We start from the raw sequence: 18,330 nt of genomic DNA, 5'->3' as shown, positions 1-18,330 counted from the left end.
TTAAATAGTTAGACTTAAAGTCTTTGCTGGTAAAACAATTAACTACTTGTTAAAAATACACCACACTTTATGATGGAAAACTAGAAATAGGTCTATCCTTACTGGACACTGCAGGACTGTTGTGTCCCAAGAGGACCCTTAGTGGCCACTTAGAAAATTCAGTTTCATACTGAAAGCAATTGCAAAAAAATTCTCTTCATGATTTAAAAAAAAAAAAAAAAAAAAACGTATATGGAGGAAGACATGCAAGATTTCACTAGTTACAGTACTGTTAAACTTCAAAAGAGGTATGGATGTCAGAATCTTCCATGGGTCAATATAAAGAGACCATTGATATTATGAAACGCGACACATTTAAAAATTGCTTAATTTATTCATTTTTTTAAAAACAAATATGTCAGCGTATAGTAACATCACAAGACACACATGTAAAATATAAATAGTTATTTTTCATAAAAACATTGTATAAAAAAAATGTGCAGAGGATTTTTTCTAAAATAACTTAGTCACCGTCTTATGTTTACCCAGTGATAGCGGTCAATGCGAGGACCTGAAAATGTAGCAGCTGGTCTGTAAGGTTTGTAAGCTGTGCGCTGAGGATAGTAGCCCACAGGCTGTTGCTGTTGATACCCATCATTTGGGTAGTTCTTTCGCCGAGGAAATTGGGACCAGGTTTGTGTAGGTTGGCTGTAATCTGTACACTGCAAGAGACAAACCAGGATTACAGTTAGTCATTCAAGTTATGTGCACACAAACTATGTATTGCTACCTACTGCTGTACAGGTGCAAGGATGCCCATCTATTGCCAACTTCCTGCTCTGTAAAAAGGTCATAAGCACCACATGTGATATATGCTATGGACCTCTTATGATAACTCTTTGCGACCTCCCCCAAAGCCAGGAATGAAGAGTCACATACCTTCATATGTACCTGGTAGATACTGTTGGGATTGCTCACAGTAGGGATGGTCTTTGGTTCCTTTATAGAATTAGTGTCTTCATCTGATGATGTCCCAGAGTGATAGTCAGAAGTGGCCTTCTCTACAGCTGTGCTTATTCTTTTAGACACATTACAGTTGTCCTTACCCATAAAGCTTGCAATTGTGAATGGGCTATTTTTCTCACCATATCTGTGCAGGAATAGTAATTCTAAGTTATGCTATGTTTTAACCCATTGTATACATACAATTACACTACACTTTTACCTGCAGCACACTTCAAATGGGTCCACCCATATGGTCATTTCCTTTGGCAGTCCAAGGTCCTCAAATTCTATATCACTTTCTGCACAGGCCTGCTCCAAGACAGAGTCAACTGACTGACACTTATTAATTCTTATACATCTGAAAGATTGCAGTTATAAAATATTAGGACTGCAGCCATAAAGACTCATGTTGGATTAACACAAACATTAGAACATTGGCAGGAGGAAAGGTAGGTAGGCGTGTGGTTCAGTGATGTCACTGATAACTTTGGGCCAGTCTGGCAACCTTTGCATGAAGCAGTGGTCAACAGGCTCCCTCCATGCTTCTCAGAAGAGTGCTCAGAAATACAAAACATTGTATGAGGGAAAATTAGTCATTTACCAGACAATTAAAAAAGCATTCTGATTTTACAATTTATAGAGGAAAGAGTGAAATGTAAACAGTAACGTGTACATCACATTGAAAGGTGGGGAGAGAAGAAAACGCAGAAGAAATTTCGGGAGTATTGAGCTGCAATTACTTCTCAAATAAAGAATATAACCATAGTTACGTCACATCAGCAGTAACTTCTATTAACTGGTAGAACTACTGAGTACATTCAATACATTGACAAGTGTCTTGTGTAGAGTCTATGCATACTTTAGTAGTTACCTGTGTTACGTTGCTAGAATTGATGGGAGAGCTGGACATATGTACATTGCTTTGGCTCTCCCATAGAGATGAATGGAGGGTGTGTGTTAACCCCTGCTCAAGAGAAGTACCGGGGAGGAAATCAGTTTTTTTGGCTAAAGACATCTACATCGTCAGGACCAAAGTTTCCATTTGTGCACCAAGTCATCAAAAAATTAGCTTAAAGCTTGGTTCCACTTTACATTAGGACAGACATTTAACAGTGGCTCCAACAGTTTTAAAATCTGGCACATTACACTGAGTGTTGAGTCTATACCCCCTCTGAGGTGGCACAGGCAAGGACCCAAAGTCCTTTTGTAAGCAGGGTCACAAAAGTTCAAGCATACGTTTAAAGCCGCTTACCTAAAAGCTTGTCCTTTTGATGGATTTTCTGCATACCAATGTGTTTTATACCTTGCAAATAGTATGGTTGTCAATTTAGCAGCAAACCTTTCTATTTTCAGCTTACTCAGCTTCCTGTGCTTCTTCACTAGCATAGTGATAAAGACAACTGTGGCTGCAATTTCTTCCTTCATTATTATTTACTTTGGTTTTCTGACACAGGAGGAATGGAAGAGCTGGAGAAAGTGGAGAAGTCTGCATTAAGGACATGTTCACACATTTTCAATATGCATAATGGAATGCCAGTGTATACTGTAACAAAGTGTGGTGCTGTCCTGGATTATAAAGGGCACTGTTAACATTTGTCACTCGTGACGCCAGGGTGGGGGTTAAATACTGTAATGGTGCTGGGCCTATCGCCACCCTTCCTAAGAAGGTGAATGCGTAATAAATGGATTGCCCACAACCACTGTAAACTGAAACTTGCAGGAACTTTTACTGAAGATTTTCTGAAGCAGACAACAGCAATAACAGTTCAGATAATAAAGTCTATTTGTAGCTGAGCAGCGATTGACAGTTGGTTGAGATCAGATAAGCTCAATTTAGCTTTAGGAAGATTCCGTCGCATAGATCCGCTGGATTTAGGGGTGCGTTTAGGTCCAGTGATCTTGTGGAGAGTAGTGGGGAATTATAAATATATAACCGCTGTGGTATAGGCCGAGGCCGCAAGGCTTTGGGCCTAGTAAACACACTTGAAAGTTGCGGAAGTCCTACCTCAATCAGAGTCAGCAACCCAAGAGAGAAGAGCGAGATCAATGGCCGCAGCTCCCTTATATGGGCAGGGGCGGGTTGTTTTGGATTGGTCTAAAACTACTGTCACTCACCGTTACACGGCATTATGGGAGAACACGTGAGTTAAGAACCACCTAAGGTCCTTCAACATACCATAGAGTTCTGAACCAAGTCACATGACCCGTACGTCCTGCAACGCTAAACAAGTGTGTAACACAATATACACATTTACAATGATAATATTTATAATTATCAAGTTGCTAAGGGGTGACTAAGTGCTAATTAGGGAAGCGGACCAAGTCAGTCCTAGGGACTCTGACTTTGGGGACTAATAACCAAGGCACAGTATGAAATACGGTGCCGGGACACCACAAAAGGATAGCGGATGCCATTCGTGGGATGCATCTGCCATTTTAATCAGACTGGACAACATAGCAGTCCTTGCTTTTAACCCTTTAAGGGGTCAGTTATTTTGCACTTTTGTCCCCCTCCCAACATTTTAAAAGGACTTTTTGCACCACCAATTTTACTTCATGGTGAGATGATTGATTTTCGTTACAAAGTCTACGGCAACGAAAAGAACAAAATAAAACATGTTATTTTGCAACTTTTGGGGCCTTCTGCTTCTACCCAGTGCACTTTTCAGTAAAAGCGATGTGTTCTTTATTCTGTAGATCCATGCAGTTACAACAATACCCAAATCAAAGCAGTGGTCCTGATCAGCACCCAGGATCAACTTTGATTGTGGCGTCTAAAGGGTTAATGCCCAACATCACCACAGTGATGTTAAGCATTAGCCACCATCTCACATGCTCAGCTCCTGGGCGTGCATCACAGAATGGAAGTGGGCACAGGGCATACATGTGTCTTTAAAAGGGTTAAGTCTGCCTTTGAAATTAATGGCTACCACTGTCCTCAGTTACAGTATACATTGGCACCCCATTTTCTGCAGGATGTTGATTTATATGTCTGGCAGTAGTACATGAAACTTCTATTTAAAGATCTTAACCCTTCCAGTACTTAGCTGCTGTATGTTCCAGAGGAAGTTATTTTCTTTCTTTGAATTTTAGTCTGACCACAGTGCTCTCTGACACCTCTGTCCATGTCAGGAACTGTCCAGAGCAGGAGAGGTCTGTCCAGAGCAGAGGTGTCAGCAGAGAGCACTGTAGACAGACGTTTAAACAAAGAAAATAACTTCCTGTGGAGCATAGAGCAGCTGGAGTACCCCTTTAAGTCACCTCACCACTCATATGGTAGAGTCTAGCTTAGAAAAGCATCATGCACTCTACTTTGTGAAGTTGCAGTAATGTCCTTAAGTGGATAATTAATTTCAAAATCTGCATCACAAAATATATTAGAATAATCTGTGGAAGTTTATCAAAATCGGTGTAGAAGAATAGTACAGTTGCTCATAAAAATTCAGGTCACTTTCATTTTAAAAAAGGCCCCTGGAAAAAAAAAAAAAAAAAAAAAGATTGGTTGCTATGGGCAACTAGTCAACTTTTTCTCTGCACAGATTTTGACAAGTCTCCCCCATGTTAAGCTTTGAAAACATGGGGGGGGGGGGGGGGGGATAATTTGGAATCATCAAAATACCCCACAAAATTAACCCACTGCTGCCCAAAAGTGTATACATTGGCATACCCTTCTTAGCATACTGGCAATATATAAACACAAAAGCAGTAAGATTTGCACTGCAATACTATTTAGACCCCCTAAGGGCCATTTTGACCATAACCCCTTAAAGGGGTTGTGCGCTGCCATGACTTTCGGAGCTCCGCTCACAGCGTCTGGAAGTTCATTACTCCGAACGCTGTGTGGGCGCTTCCGTGTTCGCGGCTGCGACGTCTCGCCCGCCCCCTCAACGAAAGTCTATGGGTAGGGGGTGCAACCGCTGTCACGCCCCCTTCCCATAGACTTTGGTAGAGGGGGCGGACGAGACGGCACGAGGGGGCCGGGCGAACACGGAAGTCCGCACACAGCGTTCGGAGTAATGAACTTCCGGACGCTGTGAGCGGAGCTCCGAAAGTCAGGGCAGCGCACAACCCCTTTAACCTGTTGGGGACGAAGGGCGTATCCATACGCCCGTGGGAATTTCGGCCCCCGCCGCGCGCCGGGGTGACTGCTGATATCTATCAGCAGGCACCCCGTGCAAATGCCCCCCCCCCCCCCACGTCGGCGATCGGCGCAAATCGCAAGTGAATTCACACTTGCGATTTGCGCCGATTCCGGGTCATTACGGGTCTATGGTGACCCGGAATAGAAGGGGGATCGCGGGTGTCTAAGACACCCACGATCCCCCTAAAGCGATAGGAGTGAGGTGGCAGAGTTACCACCCCTCCTATCTCTGCTATTGGTGGTCTAGACGCGACCACCAATAGCAGATCTGGGGTGGAGGGGTTTACTTTCGTTTTCCCCGTCCTGCCCTCCCACAATAGGCGGGGCAGAACGGGGAAAACGAAGAGGAGCAGCGCCGGAGTCCACTTACCCCTCCGGAGGCAGCGGAGCAACGGGGATCGGCGGTCGGCGACGGAGATCTGCGGCGGCAGAAGAGGACGGCTCCCGGATGCGACCGAAGCCGGTGAGTAGTTGCCTAGCAACATCTAGAGGGCTACAGTCTGAGACCACTATAGTGGTCTCTAGACTGTAGCCCTCCAGATGTTGCAAAACTACAACTCCCAGCATGCCCAGACAGCTGTTTGCTGTGTGGGCATGCTGGAATTTGTAGTTTTGCAACAGCTGGAGGTCTGCAGTTTAGAGACCACTGCACAGTGATCTCTATACTGCCCTCTAGATCTTGCAAAACTACTACTCCTAGCATGCCCACACAGGCTGTTTGCTGTCTGGGCATGCTGGGAGTTGTAGTTTTGCAACATCTGGAGGTCCACAGTTTGGAGATCACTGTTCAGTGGTCTCCAAATTGTAGCACTCCAGATGTTGCAAAACTACAAATTCCAGCATGCCCACACAGAAAAAAGCTGTCTGGGCATGCTGGGAGTTGTAGTTGCGTACCTCCAGCTGTTGCATAACTACATCTCCCAGCATGCCCTTCTGTGATCAGACATGCTGGGAATTGTAGTTTTACAACAGCTGGAGGCACACTGGTTGGAAAATACTGAGTTAGGTAACAGAACCTAACTGAAGGTTTTCCAACCAGTGTGCCTCCAGCTGTTGCAAAACTACAACTCCCAGCATGTACTGACGGACCGTGCATGCTGGGAGTTGTAGTTTTGAAACAGCTGGAGGTTTGCCCCCCCCCCCCCCCCCCATGTGAACGTACAGGGTACATTCACACGGGCGGGTTTACAGCAAGTTTCCTGCTTCAAGTATGAGCTGCGGCAAATTTTTCGCCGCAGCGCAAATTCCTAGCGGGAAACTCACCGTAACCCGCCAGTGTGAATGTACCCTAAAAACACTACACTACCACATAATAAAGAGTAAAACACTACATAAACACCCCCTTACACTGTCCCCCCCCCCCCCAATAAAAATGAAAAACGTATTGTACAGCAGTGTTTCCAAAACGGAGCCTCCAGCTGTTGCAAAACTACAACTCCCAGCATTTCATTGCTGATTGTCCAGGCATGCTGGGAGTTTAGCAACAGCTGGAGACACCCTGTTTGGGAATCACTGGCGTAGAATACCCCTATGCAATCCCTAATTTAGTCCTCAAATGCGCATGGTGCTCTCTCACTTTGGAGCCCTGTCGTATTTCAAGGAAACAGTTTAGGGCCACATATGGGGTATCGCCGTAATCAGGAGAAATTGCATTACAAATTTTGGGGGGGGGGGGTTTCTCCTTTTACCCCTTATGAAAAGGAAAAGTTGGGGTCTACACCAGCCTGTTAGTGTAAAAAATTTTTTTTTTTTTTTACACTAACATGCTGGTGTTGCCCTTTACTTTTTATTTTCACAAGAGGTAAAAGGAAAAAGAGACCCCCAAAATTTGTAACGCAATTTCTCCTGAGTACGGAAATACCCCATATATGGGTGTAAAATGCTCTGCGGGCGCATAACAAGGCTCAGGAGTGAGAGTGCACCATGTACATTTGAGGCCGAAATTGGTGATTTGCACAGGGGTGGCTGATTTTACAGCGGTTCTGACATAAATGCAAAAAATAAATACCCACATGTGACCCCATTTTGGAAACTACACCCCTCACGGAATGTAATAAGGGGTACAGTGAGCATTTACGCCCCACAGGGGTCTGACAGATTTTTGGGACAGTGGTACGTGAAAATGAAAAATAAAATTTTTGTTTGCACAGCCCACTGTTCCAAAGATCTGTCAAACACCAGTGGGGTGTAAATGCTCACTGTACCCCTTGTTACGTTCCTTGAGGGGTGTCGTTTCCATAATAGTGTGCGATGTGTTTTTTTTTTTGCTGTCCTGGCACCATAGGGGCTTCCTAAATGCGACATGCCCCCCAAAAACCATTTCAGAAAAACTCACTCTCCTAAATCCCATTGTTGCTCCTTCGCTTCCGAGCCCTCTACTGCGCCCGCCGAACACTTTACATAGACATATGAGGTATGTGCTTACTCGAGAGAAATTGGGCTACAAATTTTGAGAGGATTTTTTTCCTTTTACCCCTTGTAAAAATTCAAAAACTGGGTCTACAAGAACATGCCAGTGTAAAAAATGAAGATTTTGAATTTTCTCCTTCACTTTGCTGCTATTCCTGTGAAACACCTAAAGGGTTAACACCCTTACTGAATGTCATTTTGAATACTTTGAGGGGTGCAGTTTTTATAATGGGTCATTTTTCGGGTATTTCTAACCAGAAGACCCTTCAAATCCACATCAAACCTGAACTGGTCCCTGAAAAATTCCGATTTTGAAAATTTTGCGAAAAATTGCTGCTGAACTTTGAAGCCCTCTGGTGTCTTCCAAAAGTAAAAACTTGTCAATTTTATGATGCAAACATAAAGTAGACATATTGTATATGTGAATCAATATATAAAATTTACTTGGAATATCCATATTCCTTATAAGCAGAGAGCTTCAAAGTTCGAAAAATGCTATATTTTCAAATTTTTCATGACATTTTCAACTTTTTCACCAAGAAAGGATGCAAATATCTCCGAAAATTTACCACTAACATAAAGTAGAATATGTCACGAAAAAACAATCTCGGAATCAAATTTATAAGTAAAAGCATTCCCGAGTTTTTAATGCTTAAAGTGACAGTGGTCAGATTTGCAAAAAATGCTCCCGTCCTTAGGGTCATAATGGGCTCCGTCCCCAAGGGGTTAAAGGACCATGGGTTTTTCCACTCATGATTTTTAGAAGTTGAGGGAAAAAAAAAAAAATAACGCTTTCAATTTTGCACCTACTGACTCATGAGGGCTTATTTCTTTGCACCACCAATTGTACTTTGTAAGGACATCAATCATTTCACCACAAAATTTACAGCAAACCCAGAAAAAAAAAAAAAAAAAAAAAAGCCATTTTGTAAATTTGGGGGGCTTCTGATTCTATGCAGTGCACGTTTCAGTAAAAATGACACCATATATTTATTATGCAGGTCCATACGGTTACAATGATATCCAATTTATATAGGTTCTTTATTTTACTACTTAAAAAAAAAAAAAAAAAAAAAAAAAAAGGCAATAAATAACTAAATGCACCAAAATGAGTATGTTTTAAGTTGTCATCTGACCCCTATAACTTTTTCTTCTTCTGTTTACGGGATCATATGTGGCCTCATTTTTTTTGCACCATGATCTGATGTTTCTATCGGTACCATGATTGTTTTGATCAGACTTTGTATACCCTAAAAAAAAAAAAATTGTAAAAAGTGCTCAAAGTGACCAAGAATATGCAATTTTTTTTTTTTTTTTTTTTACATGTACACCCCATTGACCATGTGGTTTAATTAACCTTATATTTTTATAGTTCAGACATTTACGCACGTGGCGACACAGGTTTATATATTTTATATGGAATTTGGGAAAAGGGGGCGATTTGAACTTTTAATAAAGAAGGGGTTAATGTGCGTTTTTAAAAGGTACCTTTAGACGCTGCTGTCAGCAGCGATCTAAAGGGTTAATAGCCGCTGCTTGTCGGCTATTAACGCTGGCCCCCAGTTACAAGAATCAGCTGGGGGCCGGCATGGTGTGGGCTTGAGTTGGGAGCCCGCACCATACCTGCTTAATGGCACATGGACATGTATACACGTTCATGGTAGTTAAGGACCAGGCCAATTTTTTGTACTTTTATTTTTCTCCCCACTCTTAATCATAACTTCAATTTTTGCGCCTACAGACCCATAAAAGGGCTTTTTGTGCATCGATTGTCATTACAATGTACTATTATGTCACCACAAAACTACAGCAGAGAAAATATAAAACATTTTTTTATAATATGTGACTGGCTGAAGACATCGGAGCGCCGATTCGATAGCTAGGAGGCAGATAAGGGCCCTCCTGTCATCTGCTCAGATGATTGGGACACTATTTTGCTGCATATGTCCCAATTGACTCTGCTGAGCTAACTGGCATGCAACTTTGATTGTGGTGTCTAAAGGGTTAATGCCTGGAATAAACCAATCGGTAATGTCCGGCATTTGACAGTTTAGATCCCCTGCTCTGGGAGCCCAGACAGAATGTGGGGGAAAGATGGCGGCAGGTACCTTCGTCACGTTGGGACTGAGGACACGGAGCCGGCAGGCAAGTGGAGGCAGCTGCAGCAGTGAAGATCGCTGTAAAGTCATCTTCACTGCCGCTTTAGGAGTTTCAAAACTACAACATCTGGAGGGCCACAGTTTGGAGATCACTGTCCTTTCTGATGATGCCAAACTACAACTCTCAGCATGCCCAGACAGTCCAGGCATGCTGGGAGTTGTAGTTTTGTAACATCTGGAAGGACAATGGAGACCACTACACTGTGGTCTCCAAGATGTTCTCCAGTTGTTTCATAACTACAACTCCCAACATGCCCTTCGGCTGTCTGGGCATGCTGGGAGTTTTGCTACAACTGGAGGCACTGCGTTCGGAAACTGGTGTGGAGACACTGCGGTAGTCTGTTACTTAACTCAGTGTTTCCCATTCCCAATCAATGTGCCTCCAGCTGTTGCATAACCAATTCCCATGCATGGTCTCTGTGCACCTTGGCTACGGGGATACGCTTATACATTTTATGCTATATCTTTTTCCCTGCATAGTGTCTACTCCTGCATTTGTGACTCCCTCCTGAGGAACCCTGATACCATCATAAATTGGCGGAAATGTGTTGAGGAAGCTAATAGATTTTATCCTTTTGTATATTTTTTTGAGCACATTATATTCCACTTTATCATTTTTTGTAGTCTGTAAATGGTGATGCATCATAATTAGGTCCTTTATCATATGGTCAGATAGGGTGATCTAGGGTCCTATAGTGGACGGTCTATGCTTGAATTCCATCCAATTAATTGGCTTATCATATGTACTGTTTTCTATTAGAATTTGCCATATTGCTGTTTCCTGCTACATCATGTGCCTGTCCTGCAAAACCGTAAGTGACCATTTATGTTATTTGTTTCTTTAGTGGCACTTATACATGTGTTTATTCTGACCATTGCTCATTAGTGTATAGAACAGTCTATATGCATTAACACTATACTAAAAATAGTCATCTCAGATTTTGTGAGGTGCATTCTTCACTATATACATTACCTATATTGATCTTTAGGTTATTTTTGTATACACTACCTAGATACATCCTTAGGTTCTCTTCTATTAAATAAGATGCATATTCTTTTGCTATTTTTCGTGCACACCATACAGAATACCTATAATAGCCTCATTACACATTGTTGTGTAGAATACATTTTAATAGGATTTAAATAAAAGGTTATATTTTAACCCCTTAAGGACGCAGGGTTTTTCCATTTTTTTTGGCAATTTCATTTTTCCTCCTCACCTTTTAAAAATCATAACCCTTTCAATTTTGCACCTAAAAACACATATGATGGCTTATTTTTTGTGCCATCAGTCATTTTACCCAAAAAAATAAAAAATCTTGTACATCAGTTTTTCCAAACCTGAGCCTCCAGCTGTTGCAAAATAACTCCCAGTATTGCTGGACAGCCATGGACTGTCGAGGCATGTTGGGTGTTTTGCAACAGCTGGAGGCACCCTGTTTGGGGGAAACTGATACAGTAACTCTGGTGGAGGAGGCAAGTGTAACTCTTGCATCCAGCTACACCCCTATGAAAATCCCTAATTTAAGCCTTAAATGCACATGGCGCTCTCACTTCGGAGCCCTGTCATATTTCAAGGCAACAGTTTAGGGCCACATATGGCGGGTTTTCATACTCTGGAGAAATTGTGTTACAATTTTTTTTTGTGTCTTTTACCCCTTATGAAAAGGTAAAGTTGGGGTCTACACCAGCATGTTAGTGAAAAAAAAAAAAAAAAAAAATTTTATATATCACAATTTCTCCCAAGTACAGAAATACCCCATATGTGCATGTAAAATGCTCTGCGGGCACACTGCATGACTCAGGAGTGAGTGCACTATCTACATTTGAGGCATAAACTGGCAATTTGCACAGGTGTGGCTGATTTTACAGCGGTTCTGACAAACGCAAAATAACCACACGTGACCCCATTTTTTTGGAAAATGCACCCCTCACGGAATATAACATTTACACCATGCAGTGGTTCGTGAAAGTGAAAAATTCTCATTTGCTTATCCCACTGTTAAAAAGATCTGTTAAACACCAGTGTGGTGTAAATTCTCACTGCACCCATTATATTCTGTGAGGGGTGGGTCCACTAGTCTGGCACGTCCACAGGGGCTTTGTAAAAACGCACATGGTCCCAGACTTCTATTCCAACCAAATACTCTCTCCAAAATTCCATTGTCGCACCTCCCCTTCTGAACATTGTAGTGCACCCAAAGCGCACTTTGTCCACATACAAGATTTCCTTACTCAAGAGAAATGGGGTTACAATTTCGGGGGACATTTTCACCTATTACCCCTTGTAAAGATGAAAAATTTGGAGTAACCTCAGCATTTTAGAACACAAACTTCAACACAAAGTCGTCAAATACCTGTGGGGTGTAAATGCTCGATGTACCCCTTGTTAAGTTTAAGGGGTGTAGTTTCCAAAAAAGTATGCCATGTGGTGTTTTTCGCTGTTCTGGCACCATAGGGGCTTCCTAAATGCGACATGCCCTGCAGAAACCATTTCAGCAAAATTCACTCTCCAAAATCCCATTGTCGCTCCTTCCTTTCTGAGCCCTCTAGTGCACTTTACAGCCACATGTGAGGTATTTTCTTACTTAAAAGAAATTGAGTTACAAATTTTGGGGGCTCTCCCTTTACCCCTTGTAAAAATAAATATGGGTCTACAAGAACATGTTAGTGTGTAAAAAAAAAAAAAAAAAAAAAAAAAAAAAAAAAAAAAATTGGAAATTTACTGCGAAACTTTGAGGCCCTCCAACGTCTTCAAAAAAGTAAAAAACATGTCAACATAAAAGTATAGAGATGAGTGAAGTTACAGTGATTAGATTTTTCACAAACCTTGCGGCTCGGCGGTGACTGACTTTATCCTGCATAAATGAGTTCAGCTTTCAGGTGCTCTGGGGGGGGGCTGGAAAAGGTGAATACAGTCCTAGAGAGACTCCAGCCCACCGGAGATCCTGAAAGCTGAACTCATTTATGCAGGCTAAATTCAGCAAACGCCGAGCAGAGAAGTTAGTGACGAAATCGAATTGCTTACTTCACTCATCTCTAATAAAGTAGACATAATGTATAAGTGAAACAATATATAATTTGGCATGTATTTTCTTTACAAGAAGAGAGCTTCAAAAATTATGCAAGTAACAAAAATTTACCACTAAAAATTAGAATGTGTCAAAATTGGCTCAGTCCCCAAGGGGTTAAATAAAAGCAAATTCAGAAAAATGTATGCTATAGGCAACTGCACCATTCTTCCTCTACACATGATTAATAAGTCTCCCCCAATGTGCTGAGAAATCCTATCCCTCAGCAGCAGACAACTTTCTTCTGACAGTTTGCTGTAGTTACTTTCCATTTATAGGATGTAACAGTCAGTTAACCAGAAGTTATATATATTTTTTTATTTATTTATTTTTTTTTTACTGTCTTGCACCAAATTTATCATTATAGTGCAACTCCTGAAAAACTTTGCTCAAATGCAAAACTAGCTCAGAGTGAACAGAGGGCAACCTTGGTCTGTTTTACTAGGTGAAGGAAGTCTGGTTGCTATGGGCAACTGCCACTCTTCCTCTACACAGGTTTTGATAAATCTCCCCTGTGGTGTCCTTAAGTGACTTCAGGATTGGGCTTTATCAAAACCTGTGCAGAGGAATAGTGGCAGTTGCCCACAGCAACCAGACTTCCATTTTTTTTTTTTTTTTTTTTTGAAGACCTGGGAAAAATGAAAGCAGTCTAATCAGTTGCTATGGGCAACTGCACCACTCTTCCTCTACACAGGTTTTGATAGACTTTCTCTTTGTAACAAAGTCCAACCAACCCCCTGTTGTGCACACTTACCTGAGGACAAGCTTCCTTTGGCATAGTCCTATTCCACTGACTGCAGAATAAATAGGTCAGACTACACAGGAGATCGGCCTGACACAGGTGTCTCTAGATATCATTAATTCATCTCATGGAGGTCAGCTGGATGGGAGTGAAGTCTGACACAACCTACTATAGGTTCATGTCACATTGCCCTGGTATATGTGTCTGCAACCTGTCAAAAAGCAACACCAATATATAGTGCAATGTTAAATTGAATAGGGTGAATACAGTAAGCCAGTGACAAGTTCGGCTCATTTTTTGAATGTGTACATTTATTTTGCAGACCTGTCGGCACTTTTCAGTCCCTCAAAATAAATGTAAAGCCGGGTTGGCACTATAGAATTTCTGACCAGAATTCTGCTTCAGAATTTCCGTCAGAAATTCCGTTGCCTGAAGGTAAAATGTTAGAAATTTTCCTGCCACGGATTCTGTAATGTGAACCTGCCCTAAACATGAAGAAAATTAGTGAATGTATTGAATATATTCAGCCTAATAAATTCAGTGGGGGTATTTACTATTGTTTTAAAAGACTTTTTGTGGGAATTTGTCAAAAATTTTTTTGTCACAGTGTATTTTGGGAGCATGTTTTGGGACATTTAATTTAGTAAACCTTTCAAAGTCTTCTATCCTACAGTATCTGTATTTTTTTTAGTAATTAGGAATTCATCAAGGCAGATTTTCAGGGTGCAACTTACTTTAAAAAGTTGCAAGTCACGCAAACTGAAACCACACTTAGGCTAGGACTGCACTGAGATTTTTGCCCTGCGATTTTTTGTGGCCTAAAAACACCAGAAAAAACGCCAGAAAAACTGCCACCGTTTTCCCCTGCGTTTTGGCGTTTTTTTCTGGTGTTTTTTCTGGCATTTTTACCTTTGTGTGGAATTTGCCTTTTTGGCCCTTTTTTACAAAATAGTTGGGTACCAAAAAAAAAAATTTAAAATTAAAATTATAAAAAGATGCAGTAGGGATGTAAAAATGTATTTAACTAATTGTTTATTTTTTATAACAAAATTTTTATTAATGTGTGTGTGTGTGTTTAACTTTTTTTTTCCTCTTTTCCTCTTTTTTCCCCACATTTTTTATGTGGTACTACTACTCCCAGCATGGAACACACTGTTCCATGCTGGGAGTAGTAGTACCTGTACTATAGACATATCGCCCCGGGTGTCGGTCTGACACCCGATGCGATCGTCCATAATATAGCAGAGATGTGGCTCTATACAGCGTTCACATCTCTGCTCTATTCACATCACTGGCCATTCATATTTCCCACCCAGAGCTGTGATTGGCTGGATGGTTGCAGCCAATCACAGCTCTGAGGAAAAGATGTATACAGCCGCTCCATCTCTGCTATAGACAGGACGGTCACAGCAGGTGTCAGTAGTGACCCCTGCTGTGATGTGTCCTTTAGCAGGCACTACTACTCCCAACATGGAGTACACTCTGCTCCATGCTGGGAGCTGTAGTACCCACATTAATAGACAGATCGCAGCGAGTTTAACTTCTGACACCCGCTGTGATCTGTCTATTAATGCAGGTACTACAGCTCCCAGCATGGAGCAGAGTGTACTCCATGTTGGGAGTAGTAGTACTTGTAGTTAAGGAAAGATCACTGCAGGTATCACTCCTGGAAAATTCCAAGTGAATCTGGCATTTTGCAGTTTACTATTGACTTGCAGCTAACATCTGGCTGTGGCGTTTTTTCACAGAAAAAACGCCGTGCGGGAAAATTGGTGTTTTTAATGGCGTTTTTGCAAAAAAAAACCTCAGTGGAGTTCCAGCCTTAGGAAATCTTTTACACACAGACAAAATAACATGCTGACTTTATTCATCAAAACTGGAAATTGGTAATCCACAATATGCTAAGGCTAGGTTTCCATGTGTTTTTTTTTTTCTTGTTTTTTTTTTCTTTTCTGCCAGAAAAAAATCTCCAACTAAAACTTTCCCTTAATTTTGCACATCCAAGATGCAGTTTTTAGAGGCGTTATTTTTTTCAAAAATAGAAGGTTTTAGTCTTTGCAGTTTCTTTTGTTTGCCATTTTTCAACAGTGTTTTTATCATGACAAGTCATGTGATTCTTTCATCATGTGACTCAAGGATTTTGAAAAGACACCAACGCAAAACTCACATGGAGTTTTTGATAGCATTTTTGCTCCCATAGACTTCTATGGAAGAGGAACGCCAAGATTTCATGGACAAAAACGCCATAGTCACAAATGGCAAGTCAGTATGGACAGACAGAGCTTATATTTTTGCGCAATACTGAAAAAGAACTTTCCACTGCAGAATGCCTGCCTCAGAGATCCTGTTGTTTAAATAGGACTGCAGAATCCCATTGAAATCAATGGGCAGTAAATTTCGGCAAACTTTCCACAGAATCCCACCGTGAAATTCCACCGTGCGCTTATAGCCTTAGGCTGGGTTAACGCAGCACTTTGTGTTTACATTTCACAGTTTCCATTCCATTATATTAAATTCTGCTGTATACAAAAGCATAGTCAACTATGCTACTGTATACTGAAAAAAAACATATACGTTGCAATGCGTTTTTCTTTATAATGTAAGTCAGTGGGAAAATCACTCTGTGCTTTTAATGTAAACATTATTATTTATTGTTGATATATACATTGTGTTCCTGTCCCCTTTAACCATATTCGCCAGCATCCTAAGGAAAACGGGATACCGACAAATACTGTTAATGGAAGTAGCGAACTTCATTCACTTGTATGGCTGAACGGAGTCACCTAGTGCATCAGTTTGGGACATTTCAGCTATTTTAAGTGGAGCCAAAAACAAGGGCTGTTGCGCTTTTACAAAGGCGCAAACATCCCAAAAGGTCAATAGAAGTGAATGGGGTCCGATGCTTCCGTTCACAGTATACATCAGCATCCCATTTTCAGGGGGATGGCAAGGGATATTATTCACAGGGGCAGGAATGCAAAGTGGACCTACCATTAGGCCAGCATTCTTTTACTTAAGCCTCTTTTCTCCTAAATTTCCACCAATGTGCACAGGCCTGTATTTTTAGCCCCTCCCCAATGCAATTTTTAATAAAAATTAAAAAAAATACAGAAATTGTCATCTCAAATTTCAGCAATTTTTCTGATGTTGGATATATATATATATATATATATATATATATATATATATATATATATTAGATGCTTTTAGGAAATGGCCAAAAAGTCTGTAAAATAAAGCAGTTTTTCAATAGTACTCAAAACTATTTTTTTAGGTTTTGCAGCCAAAATGAATCCCAAAATACTGTGTGTGAATATAGTCTATCAGCAGTAAAATGGGTAAAGGGGTTATCCAGGAATAGAAAACCCGAGATGAATACTTCCAAAAACAGCACCACAATTCCCTCAGGTTGTGCATGGTATTACTACTTGGTCCCATTCACTTTAACCCCTCCATGGCATATTATTCCTCCAGATCGCTTAATTTCCACTGCTCCTGCCGATATTCAACAAGTTCCTCCTAGAAAATCCTTTGTGCCCGCCAGATTGAGACGCAAGGTTCTGAAATGGGGTAATTCTTCTTTGTTGGTAGGTCATCCTGGATTAGGTAAGACTTTACTTCAGATTTTTCTGCACTACTGGTGGCCGCAACTAGAACGTGATGTCTCCAATTTTGTTAGTTCTTGTATCACTTGTGCCTGAGACAAGACTCCTCAAAAGAAACCTACTGGACTCTTAAAGCCTTTGCCCATTCCAGAGACACCCTGGTCTCATATTACTATGGATTTTATCACTGATCTTCCACCATCCTGTAATAGCTCGGTCATTTGGGTCATGGTCGATCGGTTCTCCAAGATGGCTCATTTCATCCCTCTACCTGGTCTTCCATCTGCTCCACAGCTGGAAAAGTACTTTTTGCTACAAATCTTCCGTCTACATAGTCTTCCACAACATATAGTTTCGGACCGGGGAATTTAGTTTGTTTCTAAATTCTGGAGAGCTCTCTGTACCCATCTAGACATCAAACTAGACTTCTCCTCAGCCAACCACGCTCAGTCTAACTGTCAGCTGGAGAGGGTTAATCAAATTCTGGAGACTTTTCTTCATCATTTTGTCTCTGCTCGCCAAGATGATTGGGTCGACCTTCTTCCTTGGGCAGAATTCTCATATAATCATAAGGATCCCGAGTCCACGAGGTCTTCACCCTTCTTTGTTGTTTACGGACTCCATCTCCGTCCTCCTCTTCAACTTCCAGTTTCTTCCGGTGTGCCTGCTGTTGATGACCTTGACCGTGACTTTTCCTCCATCTGGCATCAAACTCGACAGTCATTATCTCAAGCTTCCACATGCATGAAGGCACAGGCTGATAAGCGTAGAAGACCTCTTCCGTCCTTTTCTCCTGTGACAAGGTTTGTCTTTCCTCTAAATACATTCGGTTCAGGGTTCCATGCTACAAGCTTGGTCCTCGCTTTCTAGGTCCCTTCCAGGTTTTGCAAAAAAAGTAATCCAGTCTCCTAAAAATTTTGTTTACCTGCTACTTTATGCATTCTTAACTCTTTCCATGTTTTCCTCCTCAAGCCTCTAGTCATCAATCGGTTTTCTCTGAAGAATCTAGTCCCCACGCCTGTCTCCGGCTCTTCTGATGTCTACAAGGTCAAAGAGATTCTTGCCTCCAAGACCGTGAGAGGTAAACAATTCTTCTTGGTTGATTGGGAAGTTTATGGTCCAGGGGAAAGATCTTGGGAGCCGAAGGAGAATATCCTGGACCATGACCTTCTCAGGAAATTTCTGCACCATAAAAAGAGGGGGAGACCAAAGGGGGGGG

At 41.5% G+C, this 18,330-nt stretch overlaps 1 protein-coding gene and 1 long non-coding RNA gene across 3 annotated transcripts in view; one reads left to right on the top strand and one right to left on the bottom strand.

The window, feature by feature from the left end:
* Window positions 1-349: 349 nt before the first annotated feature.
* The window catches only part of BTG4 (BTG anti-proliferation factor 4), a 93,230-nt gene continuing 75,249 nt past the window's right edge, over window positions 350-18,330 (bottom strand). The window contains exons 2-6 of one of the 2 annotated variants that reach the window (XM_056543789.1): window positions 2,237-2,451; window positions 1,205-1,342; window positions 1,086-1,129; window positions 919-1,001; window positions 350-701 (exon numbers count right to left, since the gene is read on the bottom strand). In XM_056543789.1, the coding sequence (XP_056399764.1) occupies window positions 507-701; window positions 919-1,001; window positions 1,086-1,129; window positions 1,205-1,342; window positions 2,237-2,409 (633 nt within the window). In that variant the 5' untranslated portion in view covers window positions 2,410-2,451 and the 3' untranslated portion in view covers window positions 350-506. Of the gene's footprint in view, window positions 702-918; window positions 1,130-1,204; window positions 1,343-2,236; window positions 2,452-18,330 lie in introns of both variants that reach the window. The other variant, XM_056543788.1, reaches the window with a different exon arrangement.
* Window positions 5,460-18,330, top strand: part of LOC130294212 (uncharacterized) — a 30,257-nt gene continuing 17,386 nt past the window's right edge. Inside the window, exons 1-2 of the long non-coding RNA XR_008848428.1 lie at window positions 5,460-5,588; window positions 10,454-10,505. This is a non-coding gene — a long non-coding RNA (uncharacterized LOC130294212). The remainder of the gene's footprint in view (window positions 5,589-10,453; window positions 10,506-18,330) is intronic.

The sequence above is a fragment of the Hyla sarda genome, chromosome 10 (genome assembly GCF_029499605.1).
Source record: "Hyla sarda isolate aHylSar1 chromosome 10, aHylSar1.hap1, whole genome shotgun sequence".
In the NCBI taxonomy this organism is placed as follows: Eukaryota; Metazoa; Chordata; class Amphibia; order Anura; family Hylidae; genus Hyla; species Hyla sarda.
This window is presented reverse-complemented; position numbering and strand designations above follow the sequence as displayed.